Genomic DNA, 21079 nt, shown 5'->3' on the forward strand with positions numbered 1-21079 from the left:
TTGGTAATTATCTGTTGAATGAATGTATCTTGTAACATCACATTTAGGTTTACGCTTACCTGTTGTGCTCATATAGCAGCAGCAAAAGGTGGAAAAATGGGCAGATTTTTTAACATAAAGGTAATATAAAATCCTTGTCATAGCTGTATAGAAACATGGTAAACATTATAGTGCTCTTTATTTTATTAATTTTTAGTTTACTTTATATCCATACTCCTTCCACAACTGTCCATCAGAAGCATGGGCTTTCACCTGTTGAATTGTTATTTCTTCTTCAGGTATTATGTTTTGAAAAATATAACTAAGATAATTAAAGTTATATGTACTCTTCAATACCATGCAGTAAGACAAGTGATGCTTATATCTTGTAGAGCACTGTTTGAGGACTTTTGGGTTTTGAAAAATTGTAGATCAAAAAGAAATGCTGGGGCTTCCTAGGTGGCGCAGTGGTTAAGAATCCGCCTGCCAATGCAGAGGTCACGGGTTTGATCCCAGCTCCAGGAAGATCCCACATGCCGCGGAGCAACTAAGCCCGTGTGCCCAAAAAAAAAAAAAAAAAAAAAAAAGAAATGCTGTTCTGCTATTTTATTCTCATTGCTGTATATTATTTTGATTAAAAACCATAGATGCAGGCACCTCCCTGGTGGCTCAGTGGTTAAGAATCTGCCTGCCAAAAAAAAAAACAAAACAAAACAAAAAAAAAGAATCTGCCTGCCAATGCAGGGGACATGGGTTCGAGCCCTGGTCCAGGAATATCCCACATGCTGCATAGCAACTAAGCCCGTATGCCACAACTATTGAGCCTGTGCTCTAGAGCCCGCGAGCCACAACTACTGAAGCACGTGTGCCTAGAGCCCATGCTCCGCAACAAGAGAAGCCACAGCAATGAAGAGTAGCCCCCGCTTACCACAACTAGAGAAAAGCCTGTGCACAGCAACAAAGACCCAAACGCAGCCAAAAAAATTTTTAAATATAATAAAAATTAAAAAAACAAAACCAAAAAACCATAGATACGGGAATTCCCTGGTGGTTCAGTGGTTAGGATTCCACACTTTCACTGCCGAGGGTGCGTGTTCAATCCCTGGTCAGGGAACTAAGATCCCACAAGCCACATGGCCAAAAAAGAAAAAAAAAAAACACAACAGATGCAGTCATTATCATACCAAAATTATTAACTATCAGTATTTTGGTTTTGCAATGATATCACTGCATATTGTATATACTCAATGTTACTACTCAAATTAATTTCTATACACAACATGAGAAAAGTAATTATTAGGGAAAATGGTACAAATATAGATCCTCATTTCATCTTCGGGTAAAGAAAAGGACACTTAACATCTCATACTTTCAGGGACTTCCCTGGTTGTCCAGTGGGAAAGACTCCGTACACCCAATACAGGGGGCCCAGGTTCGATCCCTGGTCAGGGAACTAGATCCAGCATGCAAGCCGCAACTAAGAAGTCCGCATGCTCTAAGTAAGAGTCTGAGTGCTGCAACTAAAAATTCTGCATGCCACAATGAAGACCCAGCGCAGCCAAAATAAATTAAAACATTTTTTAACTCTCATAATTTCATTAATAAATAAATGAATGTCAAATGTTCATACAGTTGCTCATAGGTTTCAAACTCATTTGGCTAACATAACAATACCATGAGATAGGGAAGGTAAGTTTTGTTCCCAATTTACAAGTGACAAAACAAAGCCTTTATACAACAATTACAACTGAATAGACACACAAAATTATTAAAGAATCAGGGAAGATAAAGGAAGCAGGGTTAATGGCGTAAGTGGACTCACTAGACTAGGTGGTGTATTCATGCATTTGTGGATTTTAGCTTGTAGTTGACTTATTAGATGAAAAATCTCATAGGGTAACTCCTGGAGAGGGCAAATCACACTGTGCTCAGTTCCCTCCCTGGGGCAATTTTGATACAGGTGAAATCAAGTAAAAAATTACTTTAAAAATCTCTCTGAATGATATGATAAAGAATAGCTCTGTAGGTTTTGAAAAATGAAGGATGCTCAGTGTCATCACTTTTTAGTTTTTTTTCCACTAGAATGAAATCTACTTGACAGCAAATATTAATTTCCTACTTACGTTATAAATATCCAATATCTTAACCAAAAAAAAAGAAAGAAACTAAACCAAACCAACCTCTTTGCACACAATCTGCATCACTGTTAACTTTAGCATCATTGTTACTTTAACGGAACTCTTGAGGATTGAGAATTCATGACCCTAAGGTGAACTGGAGTGGTGGTTTCCAGCCTATGCTTAAGGGAGGAAGCAAGCAAGGGAGGGGAACGGGAGGGAGAGCAGTGTATTAACAGGTATTTGAGGAAAGGCCCAAAGCTTATAGATATGTAGTCAATAATCCTTCTGTTACTACCTAAAAAAAGTGGTGACACTGACCATCCTTCATGTCTCAAAACCTCCTACAAAGCTGTCCTTTATCATTCTAAGAAATCTTTAAAGGCAATCATTTACTTGATTTCACAGGGATCCAGGTTCCAGGGAGGGAATGAGGGAGGGGAGCACACAGTGTGATTTGCCTCCCTAGGCGTTGCCCATGGGATTTTCTCTTTAATAAGCCAACATGATATTTATTCATTTACAGTGTGGGGGGCAGGGGGGGAGGGTTGATCTTTCCCTATGTAAAATGAAATGTCAAGGCCACCATTTGGGCACCCTGGTCCCAGTAATGAGGTACCTGGGAGGCCAAAATTTTATCAGATTGTTCTTCTGTGAGCACGGACTGCAGGGATATTTTGCTAAGGAAAACTTGAGAACATTTTCAGAGTTGGATCCTTGAGTTGAGGGTAGGGGAAAAGGAGAGAAAAGCCTTGTATTTTTGAGGGATGGTCATTAAGAACTTTTTAAAAAGGCTACCTTACTGGTTTTTTATGCATGTGTTTAATTATGATAACTCACATAGTGGTTTATTAAGTTTATATAAATATCATAAAACATTCTGACATGGAAAGCTCATTTCAAACATTACCATGTTCTAGATTTTACAGATGGTTTAATTTCAAAGTCATGGTGCCACGATGAAAGGAGATAAGGAAACATCTTCCATTTTCATGTTTTATTTCTTAGTCTTGTTCTACATCACAAAACAGAAGGTCTACTGAGGGAGACTGTCAATCCAACACACAAGACACTGCTTTCACTACTCAGATATGGAAGATTCAAGAGTAAAATACTCTTAAAAATTATCTAAATTAAAGCAAATTGGCAGACCTTCCTAAGTCCCATACACTAGAGTACTTAACAGAATGTAGCCCCATCATTTCACTCATGTAGTAGCTCCCATCTGCCAAGCAGAGCAAATTGTTGATTTGTGCTTAATAAGCCAAATATGCATAAATTATTTTTAATTACATAAAGCTAGGTGCTAAATTTAGGTGCCAGAGAAAAGTCATTACTCTTATCAGCCAGGAGGAACAAGGAATAATGCAAGGTTACTGCAAAAATCCAGAAGGGTGAGTTACTTCTCTAAATGAAAATCACTTTATCTGAAAAATAATCTTATGTATAACAAAAAATTTCACAAGATATTCCACCCTGCTATGAACCAGGACAATTAAATAAGATACAATTAAATAAGGCAAATGTTAAGTAATCTACCATACATCCAGACAGAAGTGTTTCAGAAATTTAGAAAAGGATTTCAGAAATCTAACTTCCAAATTAGTCTCCTGCTAAAATCATCCTAGGGTCCTCTGTTGCTCCAAGTCCATTATCAGAATTTACAAAAAAAAAGAAAGAGTGAACTAATTTCACCAAATCCACAGCTAAAGTCATTACATTGCTGGTGCTTATTGTCAATTATCACATGGCCAAGAAATGAAATCTTAAAGAAAGTACAGCTATTAACCTTTCTAGATGGTCATTATCTTTTCTTCATTAAAACAAAATGTATAGGGACTTCCCTGGTGGCACAGTGGTTAAGAATCCGCCTGCCAATGCAGGGGACACAGGTTCGATCCCTGCTCCAGGAAGATTCCACATGCTGTGGAGCAACTAAGCCCATGCACCACAACTATTGAGCCTGTGCTCTAGGGACTGTGAGCCACAACAATTAAGCCTGTGTGCTGCAACTACTGAAGCCCACACGCCTAGAGCCTGTGCTCCGCAACAAGGGAAGCCACCACAACGAGGAGCCTGCGCACCACAATGAAGAGTAGCTCCTGCTCGCTGCAACTAAAGAAAGCCCATGTGCAACATCTAAGACCCAACGCAGCCAATAAATAAATTAACTAATTAAAAAAAAAATCCACCTGCCAGTGCAGGGGACACGGGTTTGAGCCCTGGTCCAGGAAGATCTCACATGCCACAGAGTAACTAAGCCTGTGCATCACAACTACTGAGCCTGTGCTCTAGAGCCCGAGAGCCACAACTATTGAGCCCACATGCCACAACTACTGAAGCCTGCACGCCTAGAGCCTGTGCTCCGCAACAAGAGAAGCCAACGCACTGAGAAGCCTGTGTATGGCCACAAAGAGTAGCCCCCATTTGCCACAAATAGAGAAAGCCCCCGTGCAGCAATGAAGACCCAATGCAGCAAATAAATAAATAAATAAATAAATAAATAAATTTATTAAAAAAAAACCAAAACATATAAACAAATCTCTTAAAGGGGGAGCACATAACACTGGATTTTAGCAAACAAAATGGACAAAGGCAAGCTTATGCTGGCACACGGTCAAACCTCTGTGAGAGCTAATCCAAATGTGGATTTGTGGTAAAGCACAGCAAAGCTCTTGGCTTCACAATTTTAAGTAAGAATACAGTAATCGAGCAGCCATGAAAATCACACACTTTTGCTCTGGACCAAAAAGAACCAAACAAACCTTAAAACACCTCATTGCTCCATTCTGATCCATTTTGTTTAATTTACATGAAATATAGTGGTAGCTCTCATGTGCTAATTTCAAGCATCTTAAAAATGCCACAGATAAAGCAAACATGCTGAGATACGAACTGACCACAGAAAAGGGGCTATGGCTGTTCTCAACATACATGTGTGGCAGAAATCTTGGTTTATTTCTTCAGAGAAACCTTCTCTTATTCTAGAGAAACAGGGCTGGATTAAATGGGAGTGGGTAGGATAGAGATAATAAACTGGTGTAACTGATCCATGCTGTAAGAAAGCATGTCAAGGGAATTCCCCGGCAGTCCAGTGGTTATGGCTCCCGTGCTCTCACTGCTCAGGGTCCGAGTTCAATCCCTGGTTGGAGAACTAAGATCCCACAAGCCACGTGGCAAAAAAAAAAAAAAAAAAGAAGAAGAAGAAAAAGGGGAAAAAAAGTATATCAAGTGAAAAACCAAACCCAGAAAACAAGGAGTGATTATATAAAGAAAATGTGCAACAAGTAAAAAAACATTTACTACTACCTAACAGTGATTTGATTCTCAAAAATCTGATTTACCTGTTACTTTTCAGGAACACAGTAATCGTAACAAAGTGAAATACACTTCTTTCCTAAATGTGGGCAGGAGCACCAGAAAAATTCTGGTCAAGTAAAATTATGGGCAACCAAAATATGATGCTGTTACACTGGGCTGGAAAATGTATTTGAAATATATGCTGATCTGTTCTCAATGGACTCAAGTGGGTAAATTACGTCACGGAGTAATTATGAACATTGATTCTCAAATTTTAATCTGGAAAACATATACATCTAATAAATGGAAAGACTCCTCTGCAAAATAACACTTGTAATTTTTGAAAATGAGAAAACGACAAAATGTGAAGTTTAATCAGGCAATTTTTGTTGCCATATTTTCAAGAGGGCCTTTTTAGAAGCTGGATGGGATGAACAGGTCATGTAATATATTTTTTAAATGTCCCACAGAACCTCATAATTCTCTCCACACTGCCCCGGTCTTGAAAAAAAGGAAATAACAGCACATGTTCATTACCATCTTAACAAAACACATTGATTTGGCACCTATTATCTTTCATTTTATCCTCTCAGCTGTGGCGTAGACACCATTTAACAGAAGAGAATAAGTAATGTCATCTCCTCCACGAATCTTTACCCAACCCTTCTGTTATTTGGTTCTAATTACAATTTGCCTGGTTTAGCAGTTAACGGGTTATAATTATCATTTGCCTGGTTTGCTGGTTACTTCCCCCAAACCCGACCCTCTGCCACTTATCCAGATTATGAGCACTTCGAAGGCAGGGAACTTAATGTTAATGATCTTTGTACCCTAGAATTCCATGTGACACATAGTAGTCGCTTAAGGTTAAATAAATGAATGAATTTGTCGAATATCATTCGACAGGAGATTAGGATGGGACTAACATGCAGGTTTTGGGACTCTCCCCTCTTCCCGTTCCATCTCGCTGCTGAATTAAGTCTGGTCCATCACTGCAAGGCCACAATACCAAACCAGAAGTTGTTATGAAAAAGAGCTCTGGTCCCCACCCCCGACCCCAATGACCAAAAGTTTGCAGGCCCCTGCGCAAGACGGCAGGTCGCAAAACAAAATTCCTTGGAGGCTTTAAACACTAGACTCAGCGAGAGTTCTTGATTTGTAAATCAAAGAAGTGAAGGCAGGATGGATTAGGCGGGAAGAGAAACTTCCGTTCGTTTAATTGGTTTGCTTACAACCTTGGCTTTGAAAGAAAGGGCAGCGCCAAGCACTCAAGACAGGAATGAATGACGACGGTTACTTTGAGAGGGGAACCCAAGGATTGAAAACTTGGAGACAAAGTGAAAGATGCTAAAACGGGAGGGATCAGTAATTCTGAGACCTACCCCTCGCCCTCCCCCTGCACTCCGACCCTCCACCGGACTCCCTAACCTCTCATTTAATGCGATCCCTCGAGACATGATTGGAGCTCCTCCCTTTCTCCTCGCCATCCCTCCTCCCACACAATTACACCCCTCCACCCCCGGGTGGTGGTTATCAGTGGGGGTTGGGGGCAAGGGAGGGTTGTGAAAAAAGTTAAGTGCACAACTGCGAACCGGCCCGGTCACCAGCCTAAATGCGACCTGCCCACGTCTAACGCTCGTCACCAGCCCCCTCCCCCATGGGAAGCGACAGGGCAGGTCGCTTCAGAAAGAACCCCTCCTTTATCTCAGATTCTTCCTTGGCTTCAGAAGGAACCCCTCCTCCCTTTCCCCGTTCCGCGCAAAGAGCGACCGCTGGTCCAGGGAGGCGTTCTCAGGACTCAGTGAGGGCGACGGAAAGGTGGTGGCGGGAGAAAAACCCCAGTTCCCCCAGCCCAGGGTTTAGGAGCTGGCGGCGGGCGGCGACGAGTACCTGTGTCCCTCCCCATCTCTTAAGTACCAACGAACACGGCCCCGAGGCGGGGGAGTGGGGGGGATGGCTGCGGCTTACCTGTGAGCCCCCCGCCGCCTTCCTCCTGGTAGCCCCGACGCCGCTGCAGCACGAAGTAGTCATTGGACCTTTCCATCAGCCACAGCTTCAGCGCATTTTTCAGGAGCACTTCCTCCGGCTTCAGCCACATCGCGAAGAACTTTATGCAGCCCGGGAGCAGCGACCCAGATGCCCTCCTCACCTCACCCCTCCACCAGTTTCCTCCTCTACTTCTCCCACCAAATCAGCCTCAGGCGGCGGCAGCTCAGGTTCTGCTTTTCCACACTTCCCCCAACCCTCCCTTCTCTCCCACGTAGGCAGCGAGATTGCCAATTCCCTCCCACAGCGCTACCGCCCGACTGGGAAACAGTCCCGTTCCTTTCCCTTCTGGGAGTTGTAGTTTCTTCCCCTCTTTTCTGTACTCAAACACCTGGAGCACGAGACTACACTTCCCACAAGCCACTGGGGTGAGAAGTGGGTAGGGGTGCTTTCAAAGCGGGTCCCGCCACCGGTTAAGTGGATTTTGCCTACCGAAAGTTTAAAGCGGTTTTGGGGGCAAATAAGTGAGCCCCGGGTGTAGAAGTGTTGCTTCTTCTCATCCTTTTACAGCCGAGGATGTTAAACTACAGAAAACAGTTTCCGGAATTTGGGAATAACGAACGGCCATTCTGGGAAGGAGCCAGTAGCCGCAACTATCATTTAATGAGCTCTTATGTACTAAAGCGATTTCACACAATGTCTCATAATCCTTACAGAAGTCTCACAAAGTATCTCTCATTCTCCACTTTGCACATAAATAAATAAATGCGCAGCCGGCTTCGGTAACTTATCCAAGGTCACACAGTAAGTGGAGTCTGATATGATTCCTTACCTGATTGAAAATCCTCCTTAGATTAAGCTCTTTCTGCCTGTACAACAAGAATGAAAATCTCCGGAAGTCACACGGTGTTTTTCACGCCGTGCACGCTCCCCTTCCCAAATTTGTTCTATTTAACTGTTTTAATCAGCCACAGAAAACGTCGTCCAACTTTGCTTTACTGGATATAAACAATTTAAGAGCGATTTTTTTTCTCTTCCCTAAACTCTTCAAGAAAAAAAATTCCATTTCAGGGCAGCCTGCACCCTTTGTACCTTGGCAATGATACGCAGCTGCTTAAACACTAAGGTGAATGGTTTGAGACATCATTGTGAGAAATTATTTGAGGGACGTTTTTATTTACTGAGATAATTAAGCCCACCAGAATTAAAGAGTGCACTAAAGGCGAAAACAGGTTTATAGGAAGGAAGGAGCTGGGAGGCAGCGTACAAAAACCAAGGGGCTCTTGGCGAGCTATTTTGAGAATGAAGCCTCAAGGATCTGGCTTTTTAAAAAATGGGGTGGGGCAGACCCGGATGCCAAGTCGTGGAGCCAAAGAACTCTGCCTTGTAGGAGCGTCTGTGGCGTAACCCTCCTAAAATGTGGGCCAGCTCAAAGAAGGCAGGCTTATGCTACAAGCAGGGATTTTTCTTGGAGGTGAGAAAAAAGGTCCGTTTGGGATTCTCTTCTAAAATGCAGTCATTAGTCCCAAGGCAGCTTTCTAGAGAGGGTGGGAAGAGGCAGTCTTCCCAGAGCCCAAACTCCAATGTATCCTTGGGAAAAGCCATATAATTTGAATGTGTATTACAGAAGATAATTTCTTATTTTCCTGGTGAAAGATCGGTAAATGTGGCAAATGTAGAGAGATGTGAGATATCCTTTTCTTTTTATTGATACCTTTCCTTCCCCATTTTGTTTCCTTCCTCATCAAACCACATTCTTTTCCAATACCCTTAAACTTTAAGAGTTCTGGCAAGGGTTGTGCAGAACTGGATGGTTCCTCTGTCTCTTTACTGCCTAACTCCATTGAGATACACCCGCCTGCTCCCTGTTGTAGAATCAGACCCACTTTTGGCTTAGAACAGGGCATTTAGCGAGCTTCTGCTGTAGTAAACAAACATTTCATTGATTATGTAATTAAAACACTTTAAAATTACTCCTGTGATATAAACTTTTGGCTTGATCATGCACTATATTTCAAGCCTTTGCAAAAAAAAAAGTATTTTTCTGAAAGTGCCTTAAAAAACCAGAGCATGTCACTCTATTCAATTGTGTATGTTAATGTACATTGTTTTTCGGGAAGAAGGACAGCAATTACAAACTGCCATGGATATCGCTGCTAGTACTGAGCTGGTAATATCTATGTATATCTATATCTACCTGTGATTGTATATACAGATAGGCATTTAATCCTCATTACTAAGCTTGTACATTTTTACATCCTTAATTTGCAGATGAACAGGAGGCTCAGAGAAGTTAAGTAACTTGCCTGAGATCACATAACTAAATAAGTGGCAGAGCTGGGACTTGAACCTGGATTTGTCTGACTACAAATCATGACATATCGTTTATAGATACCTCAAAGACAACATGTCCAAAGCCAAATTTATTTCTCTAATATCCTCCCTGCCCAAAGTTGTTTCTTCTACCAGGTTCTCATTGTTCAGAGCACCACTGTTTTCCAAAATGCTCAAGCTAAGAACCTTGGAATAGTCTTTTTTTCCCTTTTTATAACATTAAAAAAATGAAGTATAGTTAATTTACAATAGTGTGTTAGTTTCAGGTGTACAGCAAAGTGATTCAGTTATATATAATGTGTGTATATATATTTAGATTATTTTCCATTATAGGTTATTATAAGATATTGAACATTGTTCCCTGTGTTATACAGTACACACTTGTTGCTTATCTATTTTATATATAGTAATGTGTATCTGTTAATCCCATACTTCTAATTTATCCTCCCCACCTTTCCTCTGTGGGAAAAGTTTTTTCTGTGTCTGTGAATTTGTTTCTGTTTTAATAGATTCATCTGTATTATTTTTTAGATTCCACATATAAGTGATATCATATAATATTTGTCTGTTTGTCTGACCTCACTTAGTATGATATTCCCTAGGTCCATCCATATTTCTGCAAATGGCATTATTTCATTCTTTTTTATGGCTGAGTAATATTCCATTGTATATACATACCACATCTTTATCCATTCATCTGTTAATGGACACATGTCGCTTTCATATCTTGGCTATTGTAAATAGCGCTGCTCTGGGGCTTCCCTGGTGGTGTAGTGGTTAAGAATCTGCCTACCAACGCAGGGGACACAGGTTTGAGCCCTGGTCCAGGAAGATCCCACATGCCACACAGCAACTAAGCCTGTGCTCTATGCCCATGCTCCACAACTATTGAAGCCCATGCACCTAGAGCCCATGCTCCACAATGAGAAGCCACTGCAATAAGAAGCCCATGCACTGCAATGAAGAGTAGTCCCCACTTTCCACAACTAGAGAAAACCTGTGCACAGCAGCAAAGAACCAATGCAGCCAATAAAATATAAATAAATAATTTTTTTAAAAAATAAAATAAAAATAAAAAGCCAGAGATGGCTGGGCAGAGGCTTCTTGCCTTAGAAAGACAAGAGTGTGGGGGGAAAAATAGTGCTGCTGTGAACATTGGGGTGCATGTAAGGAACCTTGGAATAGTCAAACTTCTTACTCTCACCACCTCCACTGTCACACACATACACACCCCTCTACTTTTTTTTTCAAAAGTCCATCCCAGGGGGACTCGAGGGGGGGGGGAGTCAAGGAAGGGAGGGAATCCGGGGATATGTGTATAAAAACAGATGATTGAACTTGGTGTACCCCCCAAAAAATAATAGAATAGAAAAAAAAAAGTCCATCCCATCCTCCTATTATCACTTCCGATAAGCCTTGCATCACTTTCCTGCTGCACTATAATAACAGCTTCCCAAATCATCTGTCTACTTCCATGCTTGTTTTCTGATTTATCCAAGCCATGTATTTATGGACACAATGTTATACCACGCAGAGATGAATAATGCCTCATTTATCCAGAGGTCAGTCTTTCATCTGACTCAGCCTTCTAAATCATAGTCTCAAATACCTTTGTGAAAAGGTACTAGGAAACCCCAAACAGCAATTCCAGACCCTGTGCCATGGAAAGGCTGCGGCTGTCACTCAAGAGTCCACTGGATTCTTATTTGAAACAAATTTCACAAGCTTAGTTGATATTTTACAGTCTGCAGCAGGTTTAGAAGCAGTAAGATTCAAAACAGGTGGAGCACTGCTAGAGGCCAGCCATCTAAAGCTTTAGGACTCAAAATACAGACCCTGGACCAGCAACATCTGCATCACCCAGGAGCTTGCTAGAAATTCATAATCTCAGAACCCATTTCAGACCTTAGAATCAGAGTGTGCATTTTAACAAGACCTGCAGGTAATTTGTAGGCACATTAAAGTTTTAGAGGCACTAATTGAAAGCAAATTAGATATTTGAAAATCAAACTTTACAACAAATTAGGGGTGATTAATCATGTTTCCATTAAGAGCTAATAGACATCTTTTAAAAAATAAGCTCTATTAATGCATTTTAGATGACTAAATTGCTTTTTTTTAAAGTTTATATCAGGACATGCCCATTAAAATTTTCTAAGGCAGTGGTTCAGAACTGGGATGTTAGTTGGAGGAGAAATTGCCACTAACTATCCATGCTAAACTCTGCTAATATATACTACTACTCTCTAACCATCAAAAATCTAGGTATGTCCACAAGTATCTCACATTCATGAGACTGTATGTTTCTGGAAGAAAAAAAGTTAAGAATTAGTCAGTAGTGGTTTTCAAACTTTTCACTGAATTGCCCCTAAGGTAGAAGATAAACATTTTCCTCTGGAGGTCAAAGTGCCCACCATAATATTGAACTTCTTTTAAGTTCATTACATTAAGTGGTATATAAATCTACATTTTATATTGTTTAATACATTTAAAGATATTTTTAAAATCCACCCCAAACAGAAGATACAATGAGTAAGGTAAATAACTCAAAAACTTTATAACCTAAGGTGATAAAATTGATTCCGATATTATAGAACATAACTAAAATATTTAGTGAATGAACCAAAACCAGATGGAGGAGGGAGAAGAATTGTTCCTAGCATTCCAATTGTATTTTTAAGTGTATTTTTACTGATTTACCTGGGAACCATGTGTATTCTTACTTAGAAGATAATACAACCTGACTTCTACTAAACCTACAAATGAACTCTCAGAAAACCCCTCCTTCTTAAGCTGGAGACTACCTGTACATACAAATATATCTACTGCCACTGTTAAAGGAATCAGCTTATATTTTGACCATGTGAAAGTAATAAAGTCTGTTGCTCAAACTCTTTTATTATCAAAAGAGAATACCAGGAAGAAAATTCACAAGTGACATGGAATTCCTCTCCTTTGCATATACCCGAGAGTCGAAAGCATACATCTACACAAAGACTTGTACATGAATTTTCACAGCAGCATTATCCATAAGGCCCAAAAAGTAATAATGATCTGAGTGTTCATTAACTGATGAATGGATTACCAAATATGGAATACCCACACAGTGGAACATTATTCAGCAGTGAAAAAGAATGAAGAACTGTTGCATGCTTTCACATACACCAACCTTGAAAATATTATGCCAAGTGGAAGAAGTCAGTCACAAAAGACCATATATTGTATGATTCCATTTAAACGTAATGTCCAGAATAGGCAAATCTATAGAGACAGAAAGCTGATTGGTGGTTGCCTGGGGCTAGGAATGGGAGCAGAAACTGAGTGCAAATGGATATGAGGGGACTTTCTGGGGTGATGAAATGTTCTAAATTTGATTGTGATGATAATTGCACAACTCTACATTTGCTAGGCATCTTGGAACCATACATTTACAATGGGTGAATTTTTGGTATATAAGTTATATGTCAATATAGCTATTAAAAATTAAAAAAATTATAAATGCCTCCCCAGAACCCCCACAAAGCTTGAAATGATTAACTTTCTAAGAATATAGGCCAACTTTATTGTGTGGCATCACACACACATACATTTGGCATATTGCCGTGTGAGACATACATATACCCTGGTTTGATAATCATGGTTCTGAAGAGTTCCAAGCAACTGTTTATTCTTAACGTGTTGGCAAAATAAAGAGACGCATTTAACTCATTAACAGCATCCCAAGAATGAGACTGCCAAAGAGAAGGCTGAAGGAAAAGGTAACTTTAAAACAATAAAATGGCCTTATGTCTTGAATAGTATAAAGATGGACTGGCATCATGGTCTTTTTCTAACCTTATATTATCAGTGGTCAACCTCATTATTTACCTTGCTGACATTTAAAGATAATTCATGGTAGGTTCAGTTATATTATAACGGCAGCAGTTCCTCTTTATGTAATGAAATATGTAGTTTTTATTAATCAAATATATCAATGACCATTTACATTAAACCATTTTCCTCCTAAATCCAAGAATATATTAAAAGTTAGTATATGATAACTAAACACCAGACAGAAAATTTTATTGGAATATTTTATTTACATTTTATATTTAAAGAGAATCAATACAAATCGGGACATATTTACAGCAATTTCAAATCAGTGTACAAGAATGCAATGGTTTCATCCATTCTACATTTAGCCAACAAAAATACATGTCTATTCTGCTTTTGCCTAAATTCTGCTGAAATTTGTACTGGAAACAAAACTCGAAAGCCAAAGATAAGCCACAGAGAATAGAAGTAAAGTGCATTTTTATAATAGCTCTATTTAACTTTGGTGGATGAAGCTTCAAACTTTATATTAAGGCACCTGGAATTCTACCCCCCCCAATTCTTTTTCAAACACCAAGAAAATGTATTCACGAAATTTATAGCTACATGGACAGAATTTTAGTTTACCTAATGTTATTTTAGCCCATTTAGGTAAAATGTAAACTCAATTTTCAAAGTCAACATTGTTTGGAAAACATTTTCTACAGACTAATTTCTGTAGGCAAATTCATACACAAAGATCAATTACCAATTTTTGTGTGACTTATTCATAATCATTTTCAAACAGTATGATGATTTATATACTCTGCTTTTGAAAGTCCCGTAAGTAAAGTTTGAGAAATAGTTATACAGTATTTCTGTAAAGTTTTTGTGTATAGTCTTTTGTCAAACTGGTGTCACTAATATACCAATCAATCCAGTCCAGTCCATATTCTCTGATAAACTATGCTTGACACGCATATGAAGTACATTTAGCCTAGTTTTAAAAACAAGAAATAGTTAAAATGAATATTTTGCTTTAATCTTGTTCTATCAACTTAATGTAGCTTAAATAGACATTTCATGAAGTACTAGCCTAAGTTTGCATTGTTTTTTACATTACAATTCCAGATTAATATAAGCACCTGGAGAAAAACCCTGACACATATAGCCCAAGCTAAAGTTGTATTATTTTTAATTAAGATACTATCATAAAATAAAGTGATTACAGCTACTCCACATTTTAAAAGCAACATGTTTTTATAAGAAAATTGTTATAAATGGAAAACATGACTACTTGACAAGAGTTCTGAATGTTTAAAAATGTTGCTACCACTATTGAGAGGAAACTTGCCTATGAAAAACATTATAATGAGTTTGTGGAAAAAGTTAATAGGTTAAATATTTTAAGTCATTTAAGTATAGCATAATATTAGTCATCTCATCACTTTCAATATCATTCTTATTTTATTAAGTTTATCCAGTTCATTAATAGTAAACTAGGCCCTGATTGGCAGTTCTGTTATTACTAAAGGTTCAAGTTTTCTATTGACACAGATTTTATGATTTAATTTCTCGAACAGCAGTCTCTTGATCAGGAGTTTCATCTTCTTCAAAGGTTGGGTTGTCAACGTGAGGAATAACATCCACTGCCATGGAACTTGCTTCATGGTTTACCAGCTGTAGATTTTCATCTTTAAAAAGAAATGGCAATTTTAGGATGATTTCACCCCTCTCTTCTTTAAGACAAAATTCAACACACATGTCTAAGAAGCCTTTCTTATCTAATTCCATCATACTCTGATTATTACTCTCATTCCTTGTTCCTTTAATATGATTTGTGCTGCCTTACATAGAGCACATATGGCATTATATTAATTTACAGTTACGATTTTACTGATTCACGTGTGCTTACTTCTATCTAGATTATAGCATCCTTAAGAGCAAAAGTTATATCTTCCGCTTCTTCTCTATTCTAGATGTAATAGCTCTTAAAACTGACTTCACGTTTCAATCAACCTGGGCACTTTAAAAAATTACCTATGCTTTTTCATACGCATAGATAGATAAGACAGACAGACAGAAAGACTAAAAAAAATCAACCAGGAAGCTGTAGAGGGAGTCCCCAGAATGGAATACAAATAGTAACAAGTGAATATAATTATATTACAGATGAAATATATAATCATCCTGAAGACAGTGGGAAAGAAGAGAACTAACCTAAGTAATTTTCGAAAATGATATTTTGGGAACTTCTCTGGTGGTCCAGTGGTAAAGAATCTGCCTTTCAATGCACGGGAAGCAGGTTCAATCCCTGGTCAGGGAACTAAGATCCCACATGCTGTGGGGCAACTAAGCCCGCGTGCCTCAACTAGAGAGCCCCCCCGCCCCGCCCCGAGCCGTAAACTACAGAGCCCACGAGCTCTGAAGCCCGTGCGCCACAACTAGAGAAAGAAAACCCGCCCACCACAACTAGAGAGAAGCCACGCGCCACAACACGTGCTGCAACTAAGACCCGACACAGCCAAAAATAATAAAAAGTAAGTAAATAAAATATTTTAAAAAAGAAAAAAGAAAATGATATTTTGACTATATCCTATAAGGCTAAAACCAAAGAACTACACTGGTTAGTGAAACTGTTTTTCACAGGGGTGTGTTAGCAATGTTGAAACTTATGTGTACTTTAGGATTGAACAAATAAGTAAATATATTATGGATAATAACTGCCAGGTTTCTCAATGTCAGAGAAAGGAGTTACAAGTAAGGAAAGAGGAAGGCTAGAATAAACTCTGTGGTGTTGGACTGGAATCAGAAATATCAGTATGAACTAGCTGTTCTTCAGATAGATGGGTGAACATAGATGTGTGTGTCTATTTCTGTGAGTACATACATATTCCTTGAAAGGGCTAATAGCAATGACATTTCAATAGCAATGAGCATACCCAGTGCCCAGAGCTTGATTTCAAGGTACTGTTCTCCAATAAAAGCCCCCACCCCGTGAAGAAATAACTGATTCTAGGGCTAGGACAAGGAGAGTACAAGACTAACCTAGATTCTAGCCAAGGGGTCAGCAAACTACAGCTTGCAAGCCAAGTCCATAGCTAAGAGTGGTTTTTACATTTTTAAGACGTTGGAAGATAAAACAACACCCTCAACCCCGAAAAGCAACAAAGACCTATGGCCTTCAAAGCCTAAAATATTTACTATATGGCCCTTTACAGAAAAAGTTTGCCAATTCCTGGCATAGAATATCGTGTGGTGCCAGAAAGTAAGGAAGTGCTCAAAAAAAAAAAAAAAAAAGATGGGGCATGCTGAAAGAAAACAAACCAACTTGAGGGAGTTCCCAATGACCACATCTAGGACAACCTAACCATGAATAAATCATGAGGATAATATTATGGAATAAAAGAAATATCTATGAGTCCATATTATTATAAATGAATAATTGAATAAATAAGTGGAGAAAGGATAGCTCTTCCTTAAAACAGAAGCTTAATTAATGTAGAAAGAAGGATGGAAATAGAAAATCACCATTTGGCACACACTTCAGTAATAATGACTGTAAGCAAGAAACATCAATGATTGATAAAATAGTAGGTAAAAGTATGATGAGAAAGAGGATATGTGCATAGTCTCCAAGTGTCTGTCTATAAAATAATTAATAATTATAAAGGGAAAAATAATAACTTTAAAAGGAGAAGCTTCGCAGATACCACCTTAACCAAGCAAAGTTAAAACCACTGGTAATAAGACATGGGCATCATGTCCCTCATTATATAATATGAGGCAGAGAAGGGCACAACATAATTTCTGTGATATTCTTACCAGAAACAGGCAATGGACAATGAATTTAATCATTGGGGATCAGCAGACAATTCCAAATTGAGGGACATTCTACAAAATCACTAACTGGTGGCCTTCAGAAGCGTCAAAGTCATGAAAGAAAAAGACTAAGGAACAGTCACAAATTGGAGACTAAGAAGACAGGACAATTAAATGCAATGTGGACCTCTCTGTAAATTGGGTATAGAAGGAACATTCCCAAACATAATAAAGGACATATATGGGGACTTCCCTGGTGGTCCAGTGGTTAAGACTCCACGCTTCCAATGCAGGGGCACGGGTTTGATCCTTAGCCGGGGAACTAAGATCCCACATGCCACGTGGTGCGGCCAATAAACAAATAAATAAAGGACATATATGACAAATCCACAGTTAAATCATACTCAAGAGGAACAAGACAAGGGTACCTACTCTCACCACTCCTATTCAACATAGTACTGGAAGTTCCAGCCAGAGAAATTAGAAAGGAAAAGAAATAAAAGTCATCAAGGGACTTCCCTGGCAGTCCAGTGGTTAAGACTCCGGTGCTTCCAATGCAGGGGAACTAAGATCCCACATGCTGTGTGGCACAGCCAAAAAAAAACAAAAAACAAAACAACAACAACAACAACAACAAAACAAAAAAACACTTTTAAATTTAAAAGAAAACAAACAAGAAATAAAAAGCATCAAAATGAGAATGGAAGAAGTAAAATTGTCTGTTTCCAGGCGATATGACCTAGAGAAAATGATAGAGATACTACCAAAAACTGTTAGAACTAATAAATGAATTCACTAAAGTTGCAAGTTACAAAATCAACATACAAAAATCTGTTGCATTTCTATGTAGCAACAATGAAATATATGAAAGAGAAATAAATAAAACAATCCATTTACAATAGCATCAAAAAGTAATATATTGGATTGGCCAAAAAGTTTGTTCAGGTGTTTCATAAGATGTTATGGGGAAACCCAAACAAACTTTTTGGCCAACCCAATAATAATTATAAGTAGATTTAACCAAGGAGGTAAAAGATTTATACTGAAAACTGTAAGACATTTGTAAAAGATATTGAAGAGGACACAAATAAATGGAAAGATATCCCATGTTCAAGGATCAGAAGAATTCATATTGTTTAAATGTCCATACTACCCAAAGCCATATGAGGATTCAGTGCAATCTGTGTCAAAATTCTAAATGCATTTTCACAGAAGTATAAAAAAATGCTAAAATTCATAAGGAACTACCAAAGACCCTGGATAGCCAAAGCAATCCCGAGAAAGAAGAACAAAGTGGGGAGGCATCATACTTCCTGATTTCACACTATACTACAAAGCTATAATAATCAATACAGTATGGTACTGGCATAAAAACAGAGACATAGATCAGTGGAATAGAATTGAGAGCCCAGAAATAAACTCATGTGTATGAAACCATGTGTATGAGATGAACTAATATTTGACAAGGGAGCCAAGAACCCTCAATGGGGAAAAGACAGTCTTCAATAAACGGTGTTGGATAAACTGGATAAATATGCAACAGAATGAACCTGGATCCCTATCTTACACCACTTAAAAAATGAACTCTAAATGGATTAAGGACTTAAAAAGCCAAAATCAACAAATAGGACTACATCAAACCAAAAAGCTTCTGCTCAGCAAAAGAAATAATCAAAAGTATGCAGAGGAAAGCTACAAAATGGGAGAAAATATTTGCAAACCACATATCAGATAAGGTGTTAATATCCAAAATACATAAGGAACTCATACAATTCAACAGCAAAAAAGCAAATAATCTGATTAAAAAATGGGCAGAAGAACTGAAATAAATATTTTCCCAAAAAAGACATACAAATGGTCAACAAATACAAGAAAAGATGCTCAACGTCACTAATCTGGGAAATGCAAATCAAAACCACAATAAGGTATCACCTCACACTAGTTAGTATAGCTATTATTAAAAAGACAACAGATAAGTATTGGTAAGGATGTGAAGAAAAGGGAACTCCAGTGCACTGTTGGTGGGAATGTAAATTGGTACAGCACTATGGAAAACATGTATGGAGGGTCTCAAAAAACTAAAAATAGAACTACCATATTATCCAGCAGTTCCACTTCTGGGTATATATCCAAAGGAAATAAAATCACTATCCTGAAGAAAAAGCTGTACCTCCATGTTCACTGCAGCGTTATTCATAATAGCCAAGACATAGAAATACCTAAGTATACATTGACTGATGAACAGATAAAGAAAATGTATATATATACACATACAATGGAATATTATTCAGCCATGAGAAAGAAGGAAATCCTGTCATTTACAAAGACACGGATGGACCTTGAGGGCACTGTGCTAGTGAAATAAGTCACACAGAGAATGACAAATACTGTATGATATCACTTATATGTAGAATCTTTAAAAAAAAAAAGCCAAATTCATAGGAACAGAGTCAAATGGTGGTTGCAAGAGGCTGGAAGGTGGGGGAAATGGGGAAATGTTTCTCAAAGGGTACAAGTTTTCAGTTATAAGATGAATAAGTTCTGAGGACTGTAATATATAGCATGGTGACTACAGTTAACAATACTGTATTAAATACTTTAAAGTTGCTAAGAGAGTAGATCTTAAATGTTCTCACCACACACACACAATTTATAATTATGTGAGATAATGGATTTGTTAACTAATCTTACTCTGGTTATATGATAAGCATATTTCAATAAAACTGGGGAAAATGAGAAAAGAGGAAATGCTATTTAGGGATCCTAGAACAGAAAAAGGACATTAATGGGCCAGCTGGTGAAATTTGAGTAATATCAGTTTAGTTAATGACATTTTATCATTTAATTTCCTGATTTTGATAACTGTATATGGCTATATAAGATGTTAACATTTGGAGAAGTTCAATGACGGGTACATGGGCATTCTTTTTAGTATTTCTGAAACCTTTTTTAGTCAGGTTGAAATTATTTCAAAATAAAAAAAAAAAAAACACGTGTGCTTGGGCCCCACCTCTCATGGATTCTGATTTAACTATTCTGGGATAGAGGTCAGGCATCAGTAATGTTTAAAGTTTCTCCGGGTGATTCTAATGTGCAGCCATGGTAAAGAACAAGGACCCTTATTTGGTAGTTCTCAAAGTGTGGTCCAGTATCGCCTAGAAACTTCTTAGAAATGAAAATTGTCAGGGCCCACCCCAAACCAACTGAGTCAGAAACTGGTGGTTGCCCCTGTTTTTTTTTTGGGGGGGGGTACACCATCTGTTTTTATACACTTATCCCCGTATTTCCTCCCTCCCTTGCCTCCCCCCACCACCCTCCCTTGAGTCCCCACCACCCTCCCCGTCCCAGTCCTCTAAGGCATCTTCCATCCTCGAGTTGACTCCCTTTGTTATACAACAACTTCCCACTGGCTATCTATTTTACAGTTGGTAGTATATATACGTCTGTGCTACTCTCTCACTTCGTCTCAGGTTCCCCTTCACCCCCCGCCCCCCCCAACCTCGAGTTCTCCAGTCCATTCTCTGCATCTGCGTCCTTGCTCTTGTCACTGAGTTCATCAGTACCATTTTTAGATTCCGAATATGTGAGTTAGCACACAATATTTGTCTTTCTCTTTCTGACTTACTACACTCTGTATGACAGACTCTAGGTCTATCCACCTCATTACATATAGCTCCATCTCATCCCTTTTTATAGCTGAGTAATATTCCATTGTATATATATGCCACATCTTTATCCATTCATTTGTT

The 21079-nt window shown here is 38.6% G+C and overlaps 2 protein-coding genes across 6 annotated transcripts in view; both read right to left on the bottom strand.

Annotated features, from left to right (window-relative positions):
• TBC1D8B (TBC1 domain family member 8B) overlaps nucleotides 1–7646 on the bottom strand; it is a 62555-nt gene extending 54909 nt beyond the window's left edge. For all 4 annotated transcript variants that reach the window (XM_057718815.1, XM_057718817.1, XM_057718816.1 and 1 more), the window contains exon 1: nucleotides 7365–7646. In XM_057718815.1, the coding sequence (XP_057574798.1) occupies nucleotides 7365–7494 (130 nt within the window). In that variant the 5' untranslated portion in view covers nucleotides 7495–7646. The remainder of the gene's footprint in view (nucleotides 1–7364) is intronic.
• Nucleotides 7647–13775: 6129 nt separating this feature from the next.
• Nucleotides 13776–21079, bottom strand: part of RNF128 (ring finger protein 128) — a 95650-nt gene continuing 88346 nt past the window's right edge. For both annotated transcript variants that reach the window (XM_057719302.1, XM_057719301.1), the window contains exon 7: nucleotides 13776–15202. In XM_057719302.1, the coding sequence (XP_057575285.1) occupies nucleotides 15069–15202 (134 nt within the window). In that variant the 3' untranslated portion in view covers nucleotides 13776–15068. The remainder of the gene's footprint in view (nucleotides 15203–21079) is intronic.

This window comes from Hippopotamus amphibius, chromosome X (genome assembly GCF_030028045.1).
Source record: "Hippopotamus amphibius kiboko isolate mHipAmp2 chromosome X, mHipAmp2.hap2, whole genome shotgun sequence".
NCBI lineage: Eukaryota > Metazoa > Chordata > Mammalia > Artiodactyla > Hippopotamidae > Hippopotamus > Hippopotamus amphibius.